Source organism: Dichomitus squalens (genome assembly GCF_000275845.1).
Source record: "Dichomitus squalens LYAD-421 SS1 unplaced genomic scaffold DICSQscaffold_1, whole genome shotgun sequence".
Taxonomy (NCBI): Eukaryota; Fungi; Basidiomycota; class Agaricomycetes; order Polyporales; family Polyporaceae; genus Dichomitus; species Dichomitus squalens.
Genome location: NW_006766883.1, coordinates 1,851,272 through 1,865,730, shown reverse-complemented (window position 1 = coordinate 1,865,730; position 14,459 = coordinate 1,851,272). Strand labels below are relative to the sequence as shown.

At 57.0% G+C, this 14,459-nt stretch overlaps 4 protein-coding genes across 4 annotated transcripts; 2 read left to right on the top strand and 2 right to left on the bottom strand.

The window, feature by feature from the left end:
* Positions 1-58: 58 nt before the first annotated feature.
* On the top strand, positions 59-5,325 carry DICSQDRAFT_176739 (uncharacterized protein; the record flags this gene model as incomplete). The annotated part of the gene is made up of 15 exons (XM_007360412.1): positions 59-106; positions 164-236; positions 285-410; positions 460-563; positions 615-677; positions 733-967; positions 1,024-1,076; positions 1,139-1,549; positions 1,600-1,767; positions 1,825-2,376; positions 2,433-2,570; positions 2,631-2,690; positions 2,770-4,938; positions 4,996-5,067; positions 5,128-5,325. 13 exons carry the CDS (start codon positions 59-61, stop codon positions 3,013-3,015), a joined length of 2,277 nt encoding a protein of 758 aa, XP_007360474.1. The 3' UTR covers positions 3,016-4,938; positions 4,996-5,067; positions 5,128-5,325.
* A 1,204-nt stretch (positions 5,326-6,529) lies between these two features.
* On the bottom strand, positions 6,530-7,010 carry DICSQDRAFT_47249 (barwin-like endoglucanase; the record flags this gene model as incomplete). Its single annotated transcript, XM_007359824.1, has 3 exons — positions 6,530-6,678; positions 6,741-6,802; positions 6,853-7,010. 3 exons carry the CDS (start codon positions 7,008-7,010, stop codon positions 6,530-6,532), a joined length of 369 nt encoding a protein of 122 aa, XP_007359886.1.
* A 2,713-nt stretch (positions 7,011-9,723) lies between these two features.
* Positions 9,724-11,509, bottom strand: DICSQDRAFT_131287 (uncharacterized protein). The gene is made up of 5 exons (XM_007360411.1): positions 11,266-11,509; positions 10,793-10,952; positions 10,557-10,727; positions 10,382-10,481; positions 9,724-10,320 (listed from the first exon to the last, which is right to left on the bottom strand). The coding sequence occupies exons 1-5, from the start codon at positions 11,431-11,433 to the stop codon at positions 9,780-9,782; spliced, it is 1,140 nt and encodes a 379-aa protein (XP_007360473.1). The 5' UTR covers positions 11,434-11,509; the 3' UTR covers positions 9,724-9,779.
* Positions 11,510-12,473: 964 nt separating this feature from the next.
* Positions 12,474-14,376, top strand: DICSQDRAFT_164859 (cation efflux protein; the record flags this gene model as incomplete). Its single annotated transcript, XM_007360410.1, has 9 exons — positions 12,474-12,549; positions 12,608-12,659; positions 12,721-12,760; positions 12,819-12,966; positions 13,022-13,102; positions 13,162-13,809; positions 13,868-14,163; positions 14,226-14,301; positions 14,354-14,376. 9 exons carry the CDS (start codon positions 12,474-12,476, stop codon positions 14,374-14,376), a joined length of 1,440 nt encoding a protein of 479 aa, XP_007360472.1.
* Positions 14,377-14,459: the final 83 nt, after the last annotated feature.

Sequence of the window (14,459 nt, the reverse complement as noted above, 5' to 3'; positions counted from 1 at the left end):
CTTGTCACTTTCGTCGTCGGCCCCTTCAAGTTCCGCAGAGGTTCTGGGTTCTACCACCATGCCAAAAAGTAACAAAAAGAAGAAGGACAAAGCCGCAGACTTTGCCGTACATATTGAGCTTCAGCGAGTGTCATCGAATAGTGTATGCTAACGTTGACTCTAGAAAGCCAAACTGAAGCTAGGGAAGGGCAAGCAAGCCCCCAGCAACGTCGTAGACACCGCCTTCAAGGCGAGATGTGAGTGCCACACAGCTTCTACTTTATGTCAACTCATGATGCCTACAGCCATCGCCTTACCCACTCAGAGCATCGCCATCGAGAAAGATGCTGATGCCCCTAGCACCAAGAGGAGACTCACGTTCGACGCCCTCATCAATCACATGAAACATTATAATGCTACCACACGCAGAGGTTTGTTCAAAGACCTTCATCAGTTTCAGTCAGTATTTACAGCTGTTAGATGCAATCCTTGGGTTGCGAGAGCTATTGGAGGCTCATCGGGAGCTGATCCTTGCACAGCTCACGCCGTTGATCAACGGTTGTGTTCGTCTAGTTAGCGACGAGGTAGGTGGCCCGTGCCAAATGGAAGACTTGACAACTTACTTGATTCTACAGGACGCGAGCGTTCGTAGAACACTGTGGTCATTCTTCTCGTGGCTTTTCCGCCAAGTCCCCCGAGTGAGTGACATGCAATTTGCCTCGCACACAGTCCCCTTACTCCCTCGTGACATAGGACGACCTCGTACCACATACCCCAGTTCTGCTACTTTTCACGACGTCAGCACAAACCCATATCTTCCCTGAAATTCGCATAGACGCTGTCCGATTCCTGGACATTTACCTCGAGTATATTCCAGAGATTGTCACCGAGGGTTGGATGCAACCTGGGAGTGGCAGTCACGGGCGGAGGGTTATGGAGGGCTACCTCGGCATCTTGAATGCAGGAACAACATTTGGGGAAGGTGGTGGTTCGTACGATCGCGGTCGTGGCCTCTGTCATTCTGCTAACGGCGGGGTTTCCCAGATGTGGGTCCAGTTCTGGCGACATCTACAGCCAGTGTCGTCCTATCACCGGCAGTAAGCTCCCGTCTACCCTTACAGAGCTTTCAAAGACCACTCATCTCTTGCGTGGCCTGCAGTCGAAGCTTATCGTGCTCAAGTCCCTTGAATCCTTCCTAAGCCGCGCTGTGGCTTCGTCATGGAGCTCGAAGGACGGGTCAGAGTTGTCTAGCTCCGTACTCGTTACGCCGACGTGGTACCTTTCTTCTTCCTTCGCATCCACGTCAGCCTTCGGCGCTTTTGATGCTCTTCTCCAGCCAAGCTCTTTCCGGAGCGGAGCTGACCCCTTACGGTTGGGGGACACTAGGGTCTGGTTGCCAGAGGTCTCAGAAAATGGCGGAGAATCATTCGTTGGCCAGTTTTCACTTCTCTCCGAGTCTTGTAGCTCCGCCTGGTCTTTTCATGACCTGACGGATGTTGATGCGGCGGTCGCACTCCTCCGGGAAGGACAAGCCGGGTCAGGGACTGACGTGGAGATCACTTGTGTCGCGGCAAGTCATTTGCATCGGCTTTCGAGCGCCATCTCCTCACAGTTCCTCAGCATCTAGCACGCACGCTACATCCGACTCTGGTGTCGACATTTTTAGATTGCGCACCAACCGTGTTTTCCCCAAGTGCGAATCCCCCAGAGACCGAGCTCCAGATGGTCATTGTGTTCTGCCGAATATGCCGTAGCCTTTACGGCCGCCTGCTGCAAGACTCTGCGGAGGTACGTCACGGAATGCATCGCAATGTTATCGCTAGTCCCATCATCTTAGTCATACAGTCAGGGACTTCGCATGAAGCCGCGGAAGCCGAGTTGCATACCATCCTCTCATACCTCTCTCCGTATTTCCCATTTGCTGTAAACGCTCCGAACGCTCGACGCGACATCAAGATCGAGCAGGCGTTTCAAGACCTCAACCTCATCTATTGCGAGCTTTCGTCCTTCCTGGTCCTGGCTTCTCAACGAGACACCCCACCTCAGGGATCATCCCGTAAGAACTCCCGATTTGGACGTAACGGCCGCGTAGCTCCCAGCGTACCTACGTCGACCACGCAGGCGCGCCAAATAGAGCGCGTCAGCGTGTATATCACCCAGCTCCTTCGAGGACAGGCATCCACTTCCAGCTCGCAAATCACGCTACCAAGGCCCATCACGCCGCAGGCATATATCGCCTTGCTGCCCACGATTTGGTCTCTGGTGAACAGCAGGCACTCCGATATAGCGGAACCTACCGATTCGGTTTTTTCCGTCGTTGCAGAGCATGCTATCAAAGCTTCATCCACTTCGGCAGTGAAGAGGCACACAATCGACTTCATCGGAAGATTGTTACTGGTCAGCAGTGTTCTACCTTTGCCGAATATGCATACCCACTCAAGTCGCATTGTCAGCTGGACGGAGAAAGGGAGTACATAGGCACCTTCAAAGTGGGTAACAGCCCCGAGCAGGACTTGAAGCTAGAACAGTGGATCTTGCATCTCCCGAAGACGCTGTGGGAGCTAGGGGGCAATAACCCAGCAACGACGGAGGTCAGTCCGATCTCCTAACCCCTGTCAATTATTCTAGATCCTCGCTGATCCTGCGAGCAGACAATTGTCCGGCTACTCCTTCGCCTCACGCAACGCCGGTCCAGACTGCTGCAACCTAGCGTAAGTACCTATTTTCCCATCCGGCCATGGTAATTCCATCCCTTCAAGTTCACGCTAACCCCTCGAATTTTTACCTCAGACATACTCCGCCTTACGATCACGTCTAATCCCATACTTCTCAATCGCGCACCCGACGCGCGGGAAAATCCCGGGACCATACGCGAAGTTGCCCAGTAAATCGCCCGTGCGGCGCCTGGTGCTCGACCTCGTCGCGACGCTTGTTGGTCAAGGCAACCGAGCTTCTAGCACGGACGATGGCCTCGCCGCCGCCGTCAGCGAGGCGGTTCAAGACTCTCCAGAGTCGTCGTACTGGGAAGGGTGCTAGTGACCGTTCTCTGACGACGTATGTTCCTCGCAGTAGACTTGATGCATAGACATGAATTTCCTCTATGGATTGATATGTGTTGGTAGTGTTGTACAGGTTAATTTGATAGTAGGCTCCTCCGAAAGGTGTGCAATGGTACAGCAGTAAATCCTAGCTATCTTCGGCAGTGGACGCTGTCCGTGGCTCCGCTTCTCCTTCTTCCGCGTCTCCGGCAGTCTCACCATCCAAAGGCTCGTCGATGTCTCCCAGAGACGCGCCGTCGTGCTTCTGGCTTGCCCGGAACATGCCCAGCACCGTCTCCCGATCGAACACCTCCTTCAGCCGCGCCTCCTTCAGCGCAGGCACGTCCAACTCCCACTCAGAGATCTGCGCCTCAGACTCGTCCGTCTCGCTCGACCCCTCGGACGACACGATCTCGTTGTCCGACGGGTCGTACCCCTCGTCCGACGCCCCCTCCGCCCCCCCACCCTCGTCGTCCTCGCCGATCTCGCCGTCCTCCTTCTCGTCCTCGCCCTCCGCCGACCCGGACTCGGACTCGTACACGAACGTCCCCGACTCGTCCTCCTCCGGCGGGAGGTGCACGAACCACGGCAGGTCGCGCTGGAGGCCGATGTCGGGCGCGACGCACCACGCGGTCTGCACGACGAACATGCCCGGGAAGCGGCGCAGGCGCGCGTCGTCGTCGTCGTCGCCCTCTACGAACGCCGGGTGGCACACGACGGGCAGTTCGACGCGGGGCACCTTGCGCAGGCGGCGGATACGCACGAGCGCGGGCAGGCGGTCCGCCGTGCGCGCGCGCGCGGTCTCGGCCTCGACGCTCTCGCGCGACGCGGAGCACGTGTGGCACCAGATGTCGAGGAAGCGCAGGGTGGGCGAGCGCAGGGCGGCGATGATGTGCGAGGCGGAGGCAAGCTGCCCCGACGCGGGGAAGACGAGGTGCTCGAGCACGGGGCACCATGAGGAGAGGAAGGAGAGCCCCTCGAGCAGGCACCGCTTCCAGCTGTAGTCGAAGATCCGGTCTTTCTTCTCCGGGGATATGTGGAGGTAGGTGAGGCGGCGGCCGTGCGCCTCGAGCAGCGTGTCGGGGACGTACCCGCAGTGGATCGCGGTGAGGTCCGTGAGGCTCGGGAGCACCCACTTGCAGGCCACGTAGTCGGTGAAGGGCGCGTGGTCCACGTACATCTGCAGCTCCTCCAGCCGCGGCAGCTCGAGTGGGGGAAGAGACGACCTATCCTCTACGAATCCATAGGGGGTGTTGACCGGTCCTAGCTTGAGAGTCCGGAGTGAGCTCGCGGCCGACAGCAGCCCGTGCAGCTCGACGACCTGCACCTCGGACAGCGTCATCGAGATATCCAGCTCGCGGAGGCCCGCAGCGAGCTTGTCCTGCAGCAGCCGGCCCATCTCGTCTGTGTGGTCGTGCAGGACCCAGTCCGGGTTGAACCCGTCCCAGGCGTCCGCCGCGTCGTCCTCGCGCGGCGAGTGGGCGGTGGGGAAGTTCGGGTGCGGATGGAATGCGAAGGAGCACAGCGCGGGGCACTGCCGGAGGACATACATGACGTCCTCCCGCACGACGTCCGCGCAGGGCGCCCAGATGACGCACGAGTCGATACGTATGTGCCGGATGAGGGGCCCGAGGGCGCGCCCGGTGCCGGAGGAGAGCGTGCTGGCGAGGGCCGGGATCTGGCCCATGCGGCGGAGGACGATGTCCTCGTACAGGACCGCCGTCGCGGGGCCCGCGAAGGCTTTGCAGACGAGGACGAGGTTCTTGCGGAACCGGAGCTCGTCCAGCCAGGGGTTCCAGGGGCGCATCACCGAGGGGTCGCATTCGTGCCAGGGGGGGACGGTGGCTCTGAATATGCGAAGAAGCACCTCCGGTGGAAAGGACGTGATATGCAGTGGGACCTTCGGAACGGGCTGCAGAAACTGTGTGGCATCGTGTCATTATTATTAGAGTTGGGGAAAACGACAAGAGCCGCATACCCCGCCCTCTTGCATGAGGTATTTGACCGCTGCGCGCAATATCCTATTCTCGTTCTTGTTACGAGCGTTTTCCTAGTCGCAAGACGGAAAGAACGTCTAAGCCGACGTCAAGGGCACAGCCATGATGCTCACGGGTGAGAGTACGGCCAGCGTGTCCGAGATATGTTGGAAGCTTTCTGTGAGTCGGATGTTCTCCAGACGCAGCGCATGGAGTTCTTGGGCGATGTCAGACAGGGGCCTGGCGACCAATTCGGCTATCACTGCGGAGTGACTGAATTCTTGTTCTTGCACGCCCATTGGCCCAGGGAAGCCTCGGTCTGGGACGAGAGTACATGTTGAGCGAAGACGTTGGTGCCATGTCCGGCGACATCGATTGCTCAAGATGCGATCTCTATCTAATGACTTATTATCTAATCCCTCCCGCAGCCAACGGTACGCCACGTGACCGCGACGCGTCGGGAGTCGGGCTCAGAGGGCGCACAGCTCGGCCTCACGGCAGGCATTCCGGGGGTTTCGACCGGGAATATATCTATGAAAAGGAGAGGCACGAGGTAAGTCGTTCGTAAATATGTGGCTGTTCAAAACGAAAGCCTTTGAAAACCCGGGTACACGTCGGGGGGTTGCCTCTTGCCTCACGCTTTCGTCGACTTTTCTATGCACGAAAACATGGGAATGCGTGCCGTACCTCCCACCGCTCTACAAATATAGCACGTCTTATGGCGCACTCGGGGAGCTTCCTGCGTTTCACCGCCAACTTCCGGCCCAGTCTGGCTACGGGCTGTGTCCATGACAATTCCTCCCGCCCGAGGCTGCCACGTTAGGGCACTTGCCCCGACGGCCAGCTGTCAAACAAGAACTCGCGACAGGCTTCACTTCCCTGTCGCCGCCCCGGTCTCACTTCCCCGTCACAGACGTCCAGCTATGCTTGCACAACGCCGACACTCCCCGGAAGACTGCAACTACGCCTTGACTTCCCGGAGCACATGGGGAAGGCAGAGATCAAATGATCCCAAACGTGCCCAGTTACATACGCGATTCGCACAGCCAACCGCAACACCCGAGTCCCCACACAATTCTGTAACATTCTTTGATTGCTTCCGAATGGCTACATGAAATCACATACGATCCCGGCCGACAGACTCCTCCCGAGCAGCCGCCGCCAACCGCGCTCCGCACGGCCCATCGTGCATCCATGTCACAGTCAAACATATATGTAATGGTATGCTACGCTGCGGATCGATACACCGCCGTGTGCCAGTTATTGCATGCAATACAACACGGTATATATCCTAACCCTCCCTATGACCGTCGCCCGCCCTCTGCACGCAGGGGCCGGAACACGACGAGTGACGCCCCTGGCGCCGAGGGTCGGACGAGAGAAAGCGAGACGAGACCGAATAGAAAAGCTAATAAAGAGAGCCGAACACGATGACTTGCGGTAGGGGATTATGGACAGCAAGGTTGAGGTTGTATCGTATCTTGCGTGATTGCAATGATGGGATAGGAATGTGTGGAGGTCAGGATCGCAGCGCGTTTACGAGATCCACTGCCACTGGACGCCGTGAAGGCGGCCGATGGACGGGTCGGCAAGCTGGTCGAATGCTGAGGGGGAGAAGTCGAGATCAAACTCCGCACAACCCACGCAGCGGTCGACGGCCGTAACCTCGACGGATTTGCCCTGGTCTAAGGGTCGACTGAATGTGAGTATGATGGATGAAAGAATCCCAGGATACCATGATACGCACAGGTAGCCCGGATCTTCCTGCCGCAGGCCGGGTTGTTGTTAGGGTTGCCACTGGTATAGCCACTGCAGGGGAGGTGAGTGTCCGTGTGCTGGGAAGTGTCAGATGGACTTACGGGAAGGCGTCGTAGATGATGTGCGAGATGGCCACGATGAAGTCGGTGTCCGAGTTGGTGATACCGCACGAACCAAGACCGGTCCCGTAGAAAGTACCTGAGACAACGCTAGTAAGGAAGGAGCGAAAAAGGTGAATTGTACACGGAGGACGCACCATCACCGGAGTGGGTACCCGTCAAGATGCCGAGCGGGTCGCTGGCAGAGGAGCCAGAAGACGCCGAGGTGGTGGGAGCGGCAGCCTTGGTGGTAGTCGGCGCAGCCTTGGAAGTAGTCGGCTGCGGCTGCGGCTGTGCGGACGTGGTGGGCTCAGCGGCCTTGGTGGACTCGGGGGTCGAGGACGAAGGGGGCGCGCTCTCGACGTTCTGGGGCGGGATGATGGAGCTAGAGACGGCGTGGGTGGCAGTTGTAGAGTGGATCACGCTTGACGAGGAGGAAGAAGGGGCTACGGACGTGGTTGTGGGCGCCGCAGCGCTGCTCGAGCGGACTTTGCAGCGGCTGGAGCTGGCGCGCTTCTTCTTCTGGGGGACCACGACGGGCTCGGGGGCGGCGTTGGGGATGGCCGCGCGGTGGGCGAGCTCGCGGTGGTGGGCGCTGCGGAGGAGGTGGGGGCTCGCGATCGCGGAGAGGGCGAGGGAGCAGACAACGATGGCCTTGGAAAAGTACATTGTCGGTAGGATGGATGGGGGGTGAGGGAGCGACGTCTGTAGGGAGGGTAGGGGAAGGACTGGATGGGCCTGCTCTTTGAAAAGAGTGAGAGCGGGTTTATGTAGGCCGGGACGCGAGCAACTAGACGAGAGTCGTCGTCGGTTGGGCGCGAGGCTTGGGGAGGTGAAGAGGGACGCGGGGAGACGTAAGGAAACAGGCAAGCCAGCAACCGACGCGCGAAAATAAATAAAAGGGTCCTCGGCCAGTCCCACGCCTGACCTTATTCTCCGCTACTTACCGTGCACGGCGCTCTCTTCGGGCCTCGATCGACTCTATTCACATGGCACTTTCATGCATCAGAGATGAGCTCGTGTCTGGCGCGTGTCTGGCGCGTGTCTGGCGCGTGAAGAGACACGACGAGGACGTGCGCTGCGCCCGCACCGCGTGAAACGTCAGATTTCGGAGGGAGGAGAACACGGCGGCAATGAGCAGATTCCCACCACGTTCTCCCCACATTCCCGCCACATTCTCCGAGAAAGGAGAATGCGTGTTCATCCTCTCACAGAGCCACGCATTCTCCACACATTCCCTTCCATATTCGCCACACATTCTCTAACGTAGACAATTTAGGACAGATCCGGATACCACGAAGCTTGGCTTACCTGGTGCCATATCAAGAATTCATCAATTTGTCAGCGCACATGTTGCCACATCCCGCGTGCTCCATTTGCGAGGTTATACTGGACCGCATATTCACCGCGCGATGATAATTTAGGCACACAGATTCAAGACGGACATGAATGCCTACGTAACTACAAAAGATAGCTGGGACGCCGGATGAAAGCTAGCGCGCGGCTTGTAGAGTGCCCGCTAGCAGCGAGGATGCTGCAGCTGGTGAGGCAGCTGATCGACATACACCACAAGCAGCGCATCTCCTTGAGTTTCAAGTGACGTCCGTATATGTAGGAGTTAACCCTGCCAGAAACCGGCATGAGTTTGCACATTGTGAGAAGGGAATGTGCCAGCTTCCGGGAAGTATTGGGATATGTTTCAAGACACAACTTGATGATGGCGCGCTTTGCGTCCAGGCGTCTCTCAGCACCCAGGATAGGAAAATACTCAAAGATGTTGGCCGGCTCGGAATGGAGGATCGCGAGACAGATAGGGGGGAATTTCTCGAACAAGGGCACCGGCGTAGACAAGTCACTATCCCCAGTAAGGACCGAAAACACCAGAGGATCCGGCACAGTCATTTTCATGGTTGTCTAAAGGGCCAGCTGACTAGTAGTGAGGAAGACGGCGAAGGAGGCGTGTCGGTTGCAGAGTCCAGAGATGTCCCCCAAATGGCAAGTGTAGGCGGTGATGAGACTCGGGACATACTAGTACGGCCAGGAGACGTTGCCAAGAACCATGATGATGCGAGATCGAGTCTTCCGACACCATCGACAACGTACTGAGTGCTCCGCCCTCCCGGTCTGCAACATCGGCACTGGACAGATCCTCGCGTACAGTCCGCGCACATCCATTGCTCAACAGTGGTTCTCCAGGTTCTCTTTGCACTCGGATCCGCTCTTGAGTCTCGCCTTGAGGTACGGCTTTCTGGCTGCTGACCTGCACCACTGCAAGTGCGCGTTCCTTGTGTAGACAGCTCACAGACCAAAGACGTCGTATCCGAGAGCCTTCTTCGAGACTTGCTTTTGCACTTGCATCATTTCGGTTGTTGCCAGGATGGTTTGTCGAGCATGGTGACAGCCCGAGGTCGACTGTCGACAGTAGATGGATGAGCAGTGGTTGAGATCGATGCAGACCTAGAGTAGTAGTGTACTGGTACAACTTGGGATCGTGATCTCGACGCAATCCACGCTTACAAATCAATGCGCATCCAAGGCCGTGGCATCGATAACCTATCAGACAGAAAGTCATCTCAATATCACTTATCTTGAGCTATTCGAGGCTACCAAATTGAGAACTAGAGAACATGATGAGATTGTCCAGGCAACATGCATATAGTCTACAGATTCGCCGTCCTGGAGAACATGGGGGAGAATGTGGAGCGAATGTGGTGGGAATCCGCACATTCTCTGCATGTTCTCTCCCGCCAGAATCTGGTGCTTCACGCTGTGCCGGTGTCTGCTGCGAGGCGTGGCCGTCATAGCGAGCGGTAGGCCGGCCGTGTGCATCGCCAGGGACGCCAGGGAGCGGTCCCGGGCGGACGGGCGGCCGGACCTCATCCTCGTACAACGGCAGCACCAGCCAGCGCTACATAATATTCTACATCGCCTCAGTTCCCTGCGTTCGCCTTGGCCGCGTACATCTTCACCAACCCGGTACTTGCCGTCTCCTCCAGGCTCTTCCCATAAGCATCGATCCGCCCCAACAGCAGCATGCTCTCCAGTCGGCTCGGCTCCGGCGGGATCTTGAACAGCCTGCTCACGTCCTCCTCCGGAAGCGGTGCCAGCCCCGCCGCTATCCGTGTCGCGTTCTCCTCCTTGCGCTTCGCCACGTACGCCTCCGCCTTTGCCCTCTCCCGCGCAATCTGCCGCTGCAGATATGCCAGGTTGCCCTCCTCCGTCTTGTAGTTGTCCAGCGCCTCGACCACCATCTCCAGGTTCCGCGCCGTGTTGCCCGTGCCCAGGTTCAGTCGCGAGTACGATGGTGGGATGGCTGCGGACGACGTTGCCAGCGCAGGGCTCGACTGCGTCGTTGTCGATGGCGTCGCCTCCGACAGCGCACCGAGGAACGAGCTCACGAGCGCGTTCGTCCGGATTTTGAGCGGCACCTCCTCCAGGATGGTGGAGAACGTCAGCCGATGGTCGATTAGGCTGCAGCACCAGATCTCCGTCAGCATCGCGTCATTCTCTTCGCCCGTGCGACGTCAATCACCTCGAGGTCGAGAAGTTGTGCCTTTTGTAGGCGTCTAGGAACGCCTTCGTGAGACGGAACGCCCGGAAAGACGCGTTGCCGCGTGCGGTTTGCGAGATGTCTGGGTGGGGGAGGAAAACATTCGAATGAGCCCACCACGCACGGGAACACGTGCCAGAGAGCAGGAATTTCTTACCGTGCACAATTACGACGCCTCCATGTCGTAGCCTTTCTTGGTGGATTGCTTGGGTGTCGACCAAGGTCTGGTTGAAGAAGGACCCCAGGGTCATGCCCTGATAGAAACCGATCACGCTGTCGTCCGCCTGAACCTCCTTCAGGGAACGCAACATCGACGATTGGTAACGCGCTATAGAACCTCTATTTCAATATGGCCCTCATAGTATAACTATGAAGCTATGAACGAGCACTAACCCACACCCTTGGCAGACTTATCGTCGTCGTCATTGGAATGGTGAGGGAGAGCGAATGAGTTCCACACTTCCAAAGTGCCGTCGAGGTCCAGACCCAGCAGCAGACCATGGGCTGACGACCCCGGAGCCTCTTTTGCGTGCTTGGTGATCTTCGAGACGACCTGCAGCAGTCATAGCACAGATGCGCCCATGCCGCAGACGCAAATTGCGCGCGCGTCGCCCAAATACATGAATGAGGAAATAAGACACCCGTCAGTAAAGGGTGATAATGCAGCCGCGACCCCAGAAATTTTGCCCCAGCGTAACGCGCGGAACAGGCACACAGGCGAAAGATGCCACTCGGGGGAAGCGACCCATGGGCACGCGCATGTGCCCGCAAGCCTGGGACGCTCGTCGGAGCCAATGTGCCTCGATCCGCAGAGACCGAAGTGCATAGGCGCACCGGCGAGGGGGAGGACGAAGCAAGTCACTCACTATCGCATCCAGCTGCACGCTCGTTATAGGGATCTCAGCCTCGATATCGATCACTTTGGCCATCGACGCAGGGATGGCTTCGTAAGTGGGTGCGCTTGGTGCAGGCGCGGCCTGGGGTGCGGGGAGGGACGCAGCCAGTGCTGCTGCCATGGAGGTTGCGGCGGCCATATTGGAGAAAAGGTGCGTTGGCTAGTGTTTCTGAGGGGCCTTTGGGGTTAGATGAAACCGTAGAAAGCGAGGCTCAAGTGCAGAGAGCGTAGCCGATGCCGATAGAGCAGACGGCAATTTTGGACGAGTAGTTAGAGGCTCTTGCCAAACAAGTCACAACTCCTCCAGTCACGTGGCTCGGTACCCCACATCAAGACACGGGGGGGGGCGAAGCGCGAAGGGCCAAGTGAGGAAACGTTGGTGACACTTCTGTGCCACGCAACGTGCCAACAGCAATTCCTAGAAAGAAATTGAACTTACAAAAAATTGTAGGAATTGCCATTGATACGTTGCATGACCCGACAATTCCGAATGAATCTCCCTGCTTAAATCATAGTCCTTTGCCCGTCGTAAGAGTCGAAACCCAATTGCCTAACCTGAGGTGAATGCATGCAGTTGCGTAAACGGGTCAGAAGTCTGTAATGGAACATGTGCAGTGCAAGCTATGGAAGTGAATATTTTGGAATGCCCTTGGAATGGTTCACTTCATCCGCGTGATTAGAATGCTACATTACATTCCTTCCACCCACCCTCTTTCCTGACATATGGAGGCTGTGTGGGAGTCAAAATGCAAAACGGCAGCTCACTATTCTTCCGAGCGAAATGTTGCTGATAGGAGTGCATGACACTCGGACGATTCTCTTCATACGACTACCGAATCGGACCAGGGACCGTCCGGACGACACTTCCGAAATGTGGTTTGTAGCTGGGGTGCTCGTGAACATATGAATGGTGCCACTTTAGTCGCGCAAACGGAGTCTAGAGCGCAAAGGCTTGCGAAGGTCGGGTTGGAAGACGACCCACAGGAAGGCTAATGGTCGTCGGGGTTATCTTATCTTATCAGATAGTCCAGGCCGTTCCACGCAGCATGACACAACGGGGCGGCGCACGTGGAGCGGAGGCAGCGGGCATAGCTTAACCCAGACTATAACCTTCCTCGCCGACCGGTTCCCCTCGCCACCAACTCTCCCTCTGCTCCACCAGGAGTCCTGCGTGCTACCATGCTGTCTCGGGAAGCACGCATCGTACTCCTGCTCGTGATTGACGTCTTCTTCTTCTTCACTGAACTCATCGTTGGTGTGTTGCGGTCTCATCTTATTCACGCTTCTCGCACACTGACTACGGTCTACTCCAGGCTATGCTGTGGGCTCGCTTGCCCTTGTGGCAGACAGTTTTCATATGCTGAAGTGAGTCAATAATCTCCGTGGCTGCACACAGCGCGTATGACTGTCTGACGTCTGTTCCCAGTGATGTCCTGAGCCTGGTGGTTGCGCTCTATGCAATTAAGGTACGTCCTAGCACGCTTCTACCACCTGTTCCAAGCGTGCAGATCTATCTTTTGGCAGCTCACGAAACAAACGCACATTGACTCCCGTTACTCTTACGGCTGGCATCGTGCAGAAATTCTTGCTGCGTTGGTCAATGGTGTCTTTCTACTCGCTCTCTGCTTCTCCATCTTCCTGGAAGCTATAGAAAGATTCTTTAGCACTCCAGGTATGTAAGAAAGAGACTGTTCGGTATATGAAACTGATGGAGCGCCGATTGCCAGAAATCTCGAATCCGCGCCTGGTCGTTGTGGTGGGCTCGCTTGGACTAGCTTCCAATATCGTGGGACTATTCCTATTCCACGGTACGTCTACAGCATGTTGTAGTTGTGTCTTTTCCACATTCATCTTGTGGTTCGCATAGATCATGGTCATGAACACGGTCACGAGCATGGAAAGGAGACCCCTTCCGTCTCCAAACCACCCAGTGTTCATTCCGCGTTGGAAGATGGGCAAGTTACCCCTCGCGCGAGCCACTCGTCTCCCGCACCTCGCCCACATTCTCGCAGTCGGTCTGCCTCGTATTCGTCGTTGTACGGCCATCCTGCCGCGACGCGTGCTTCCATAGTGCAAGCTGCGCAGGACGTCGCACGTGCGCGCTCGCGCTCTCCGTCCCGTTCGCGCGTGCGCCGATCTCGGTCTCGGGCGGAACATGGGCGTCCGAGCGATGTGCGCGAGGAGAACGGAGTGGACGATTCGTCCGCTGAGAGGCGGATTACGAACGAGACTACGCCTCTCTTGTCAGGCGACGCCGAGTCCGAGAGCTCCGTTCCGCACTCCCTTCACGAGGATGCCGGCCACAGTCACGGCCACGGTGGTCATGGGCACTCTCATGGGTCGATGAACATGCGCGCGTTGATCCTGCACGTTATGGGCGACGCGTTGGGGAACGTTGGGGTCATATCGACGGGTCTTATCATCTGGCTCACGAGTTGGAGCTGGAAGTATTACTTCGATCCAATTATCAGTCTCGTTATCACCGTCATCATCTTTTCTTCTGCACTTCCTCTCGGTAAGAAGATTAAGTTTTAGAGATGATACTGAACGAAGAAGCTGACTTGCCTTCGTAGTGAAAAGCACGGCTTTCATTTTGTTGCAGGGCGTGCCAGCGACAGTTTCGTTGGATGAGACACGGGATGCGATCTTGGCTGTGGACGGAGTGCTTTCGGTGCATGAGCTCCATATCTGGCAGCTTTCAGAGAACAAGATCGTCGCGTCTGTGCATGTCATGGCGTCTCGGAAGCACGATTTTATGCCCGTCGCAGCGAAGATTCGGAAGGCGCTACATGACCGGGGCATCCATTCCAGCACGATCCAGCCCGAGTACCACCACCCGCGGAACTCTCCTCCCGAGGAACATCTGAGGGTATGTCCGTTTCTTTTCCCAATTCGTCTCTTGTCGTTGGAACTAAGAAGGTTGTCTCTCAGACATCCGCCGAGTCGTCTTGCCTTATTCTCTGTCCTCCAGATCAGATCTGCGATCCGTCAGAAAACGCTTGTTGTCGTAAGCTGTGCCGTCGGCCTGAATCTTCACATGGTGCTGATATGTTTGGTAGCTCCACCACCTACGGACGCTTGATCGCTTCCCGCGGTTGCTTCTGTCTGCCCCGTCGCTTTTTGCGTTGTCGCCAACTGTATTGTTTATAATATCCCTATGATTGA

Coding starts and splice junctions, on each gene's coding strand:
- DICSQDRAFT_131287 (XM_007360411.1), bottom strand. CDS start 11,433: ATGGCCGCCGCAACCTCCATGGCAGCAGCACTGGCTGCGTCCCTCCCC. Junction 10,482..10,556: donor AGGCGTCGTAATTGTGCACG/GTAAGAAATTCC, acceptor TCCCCCACCCAG/ACATCTCGCAAACCGCACGC. Junction 10,321..10,381: donor CACAACTTCTCGACCTCGAG/GTGATTGACGTC, acceptor CTGGTGCTGCAG/CCTAATCGACCATCGGCTGA.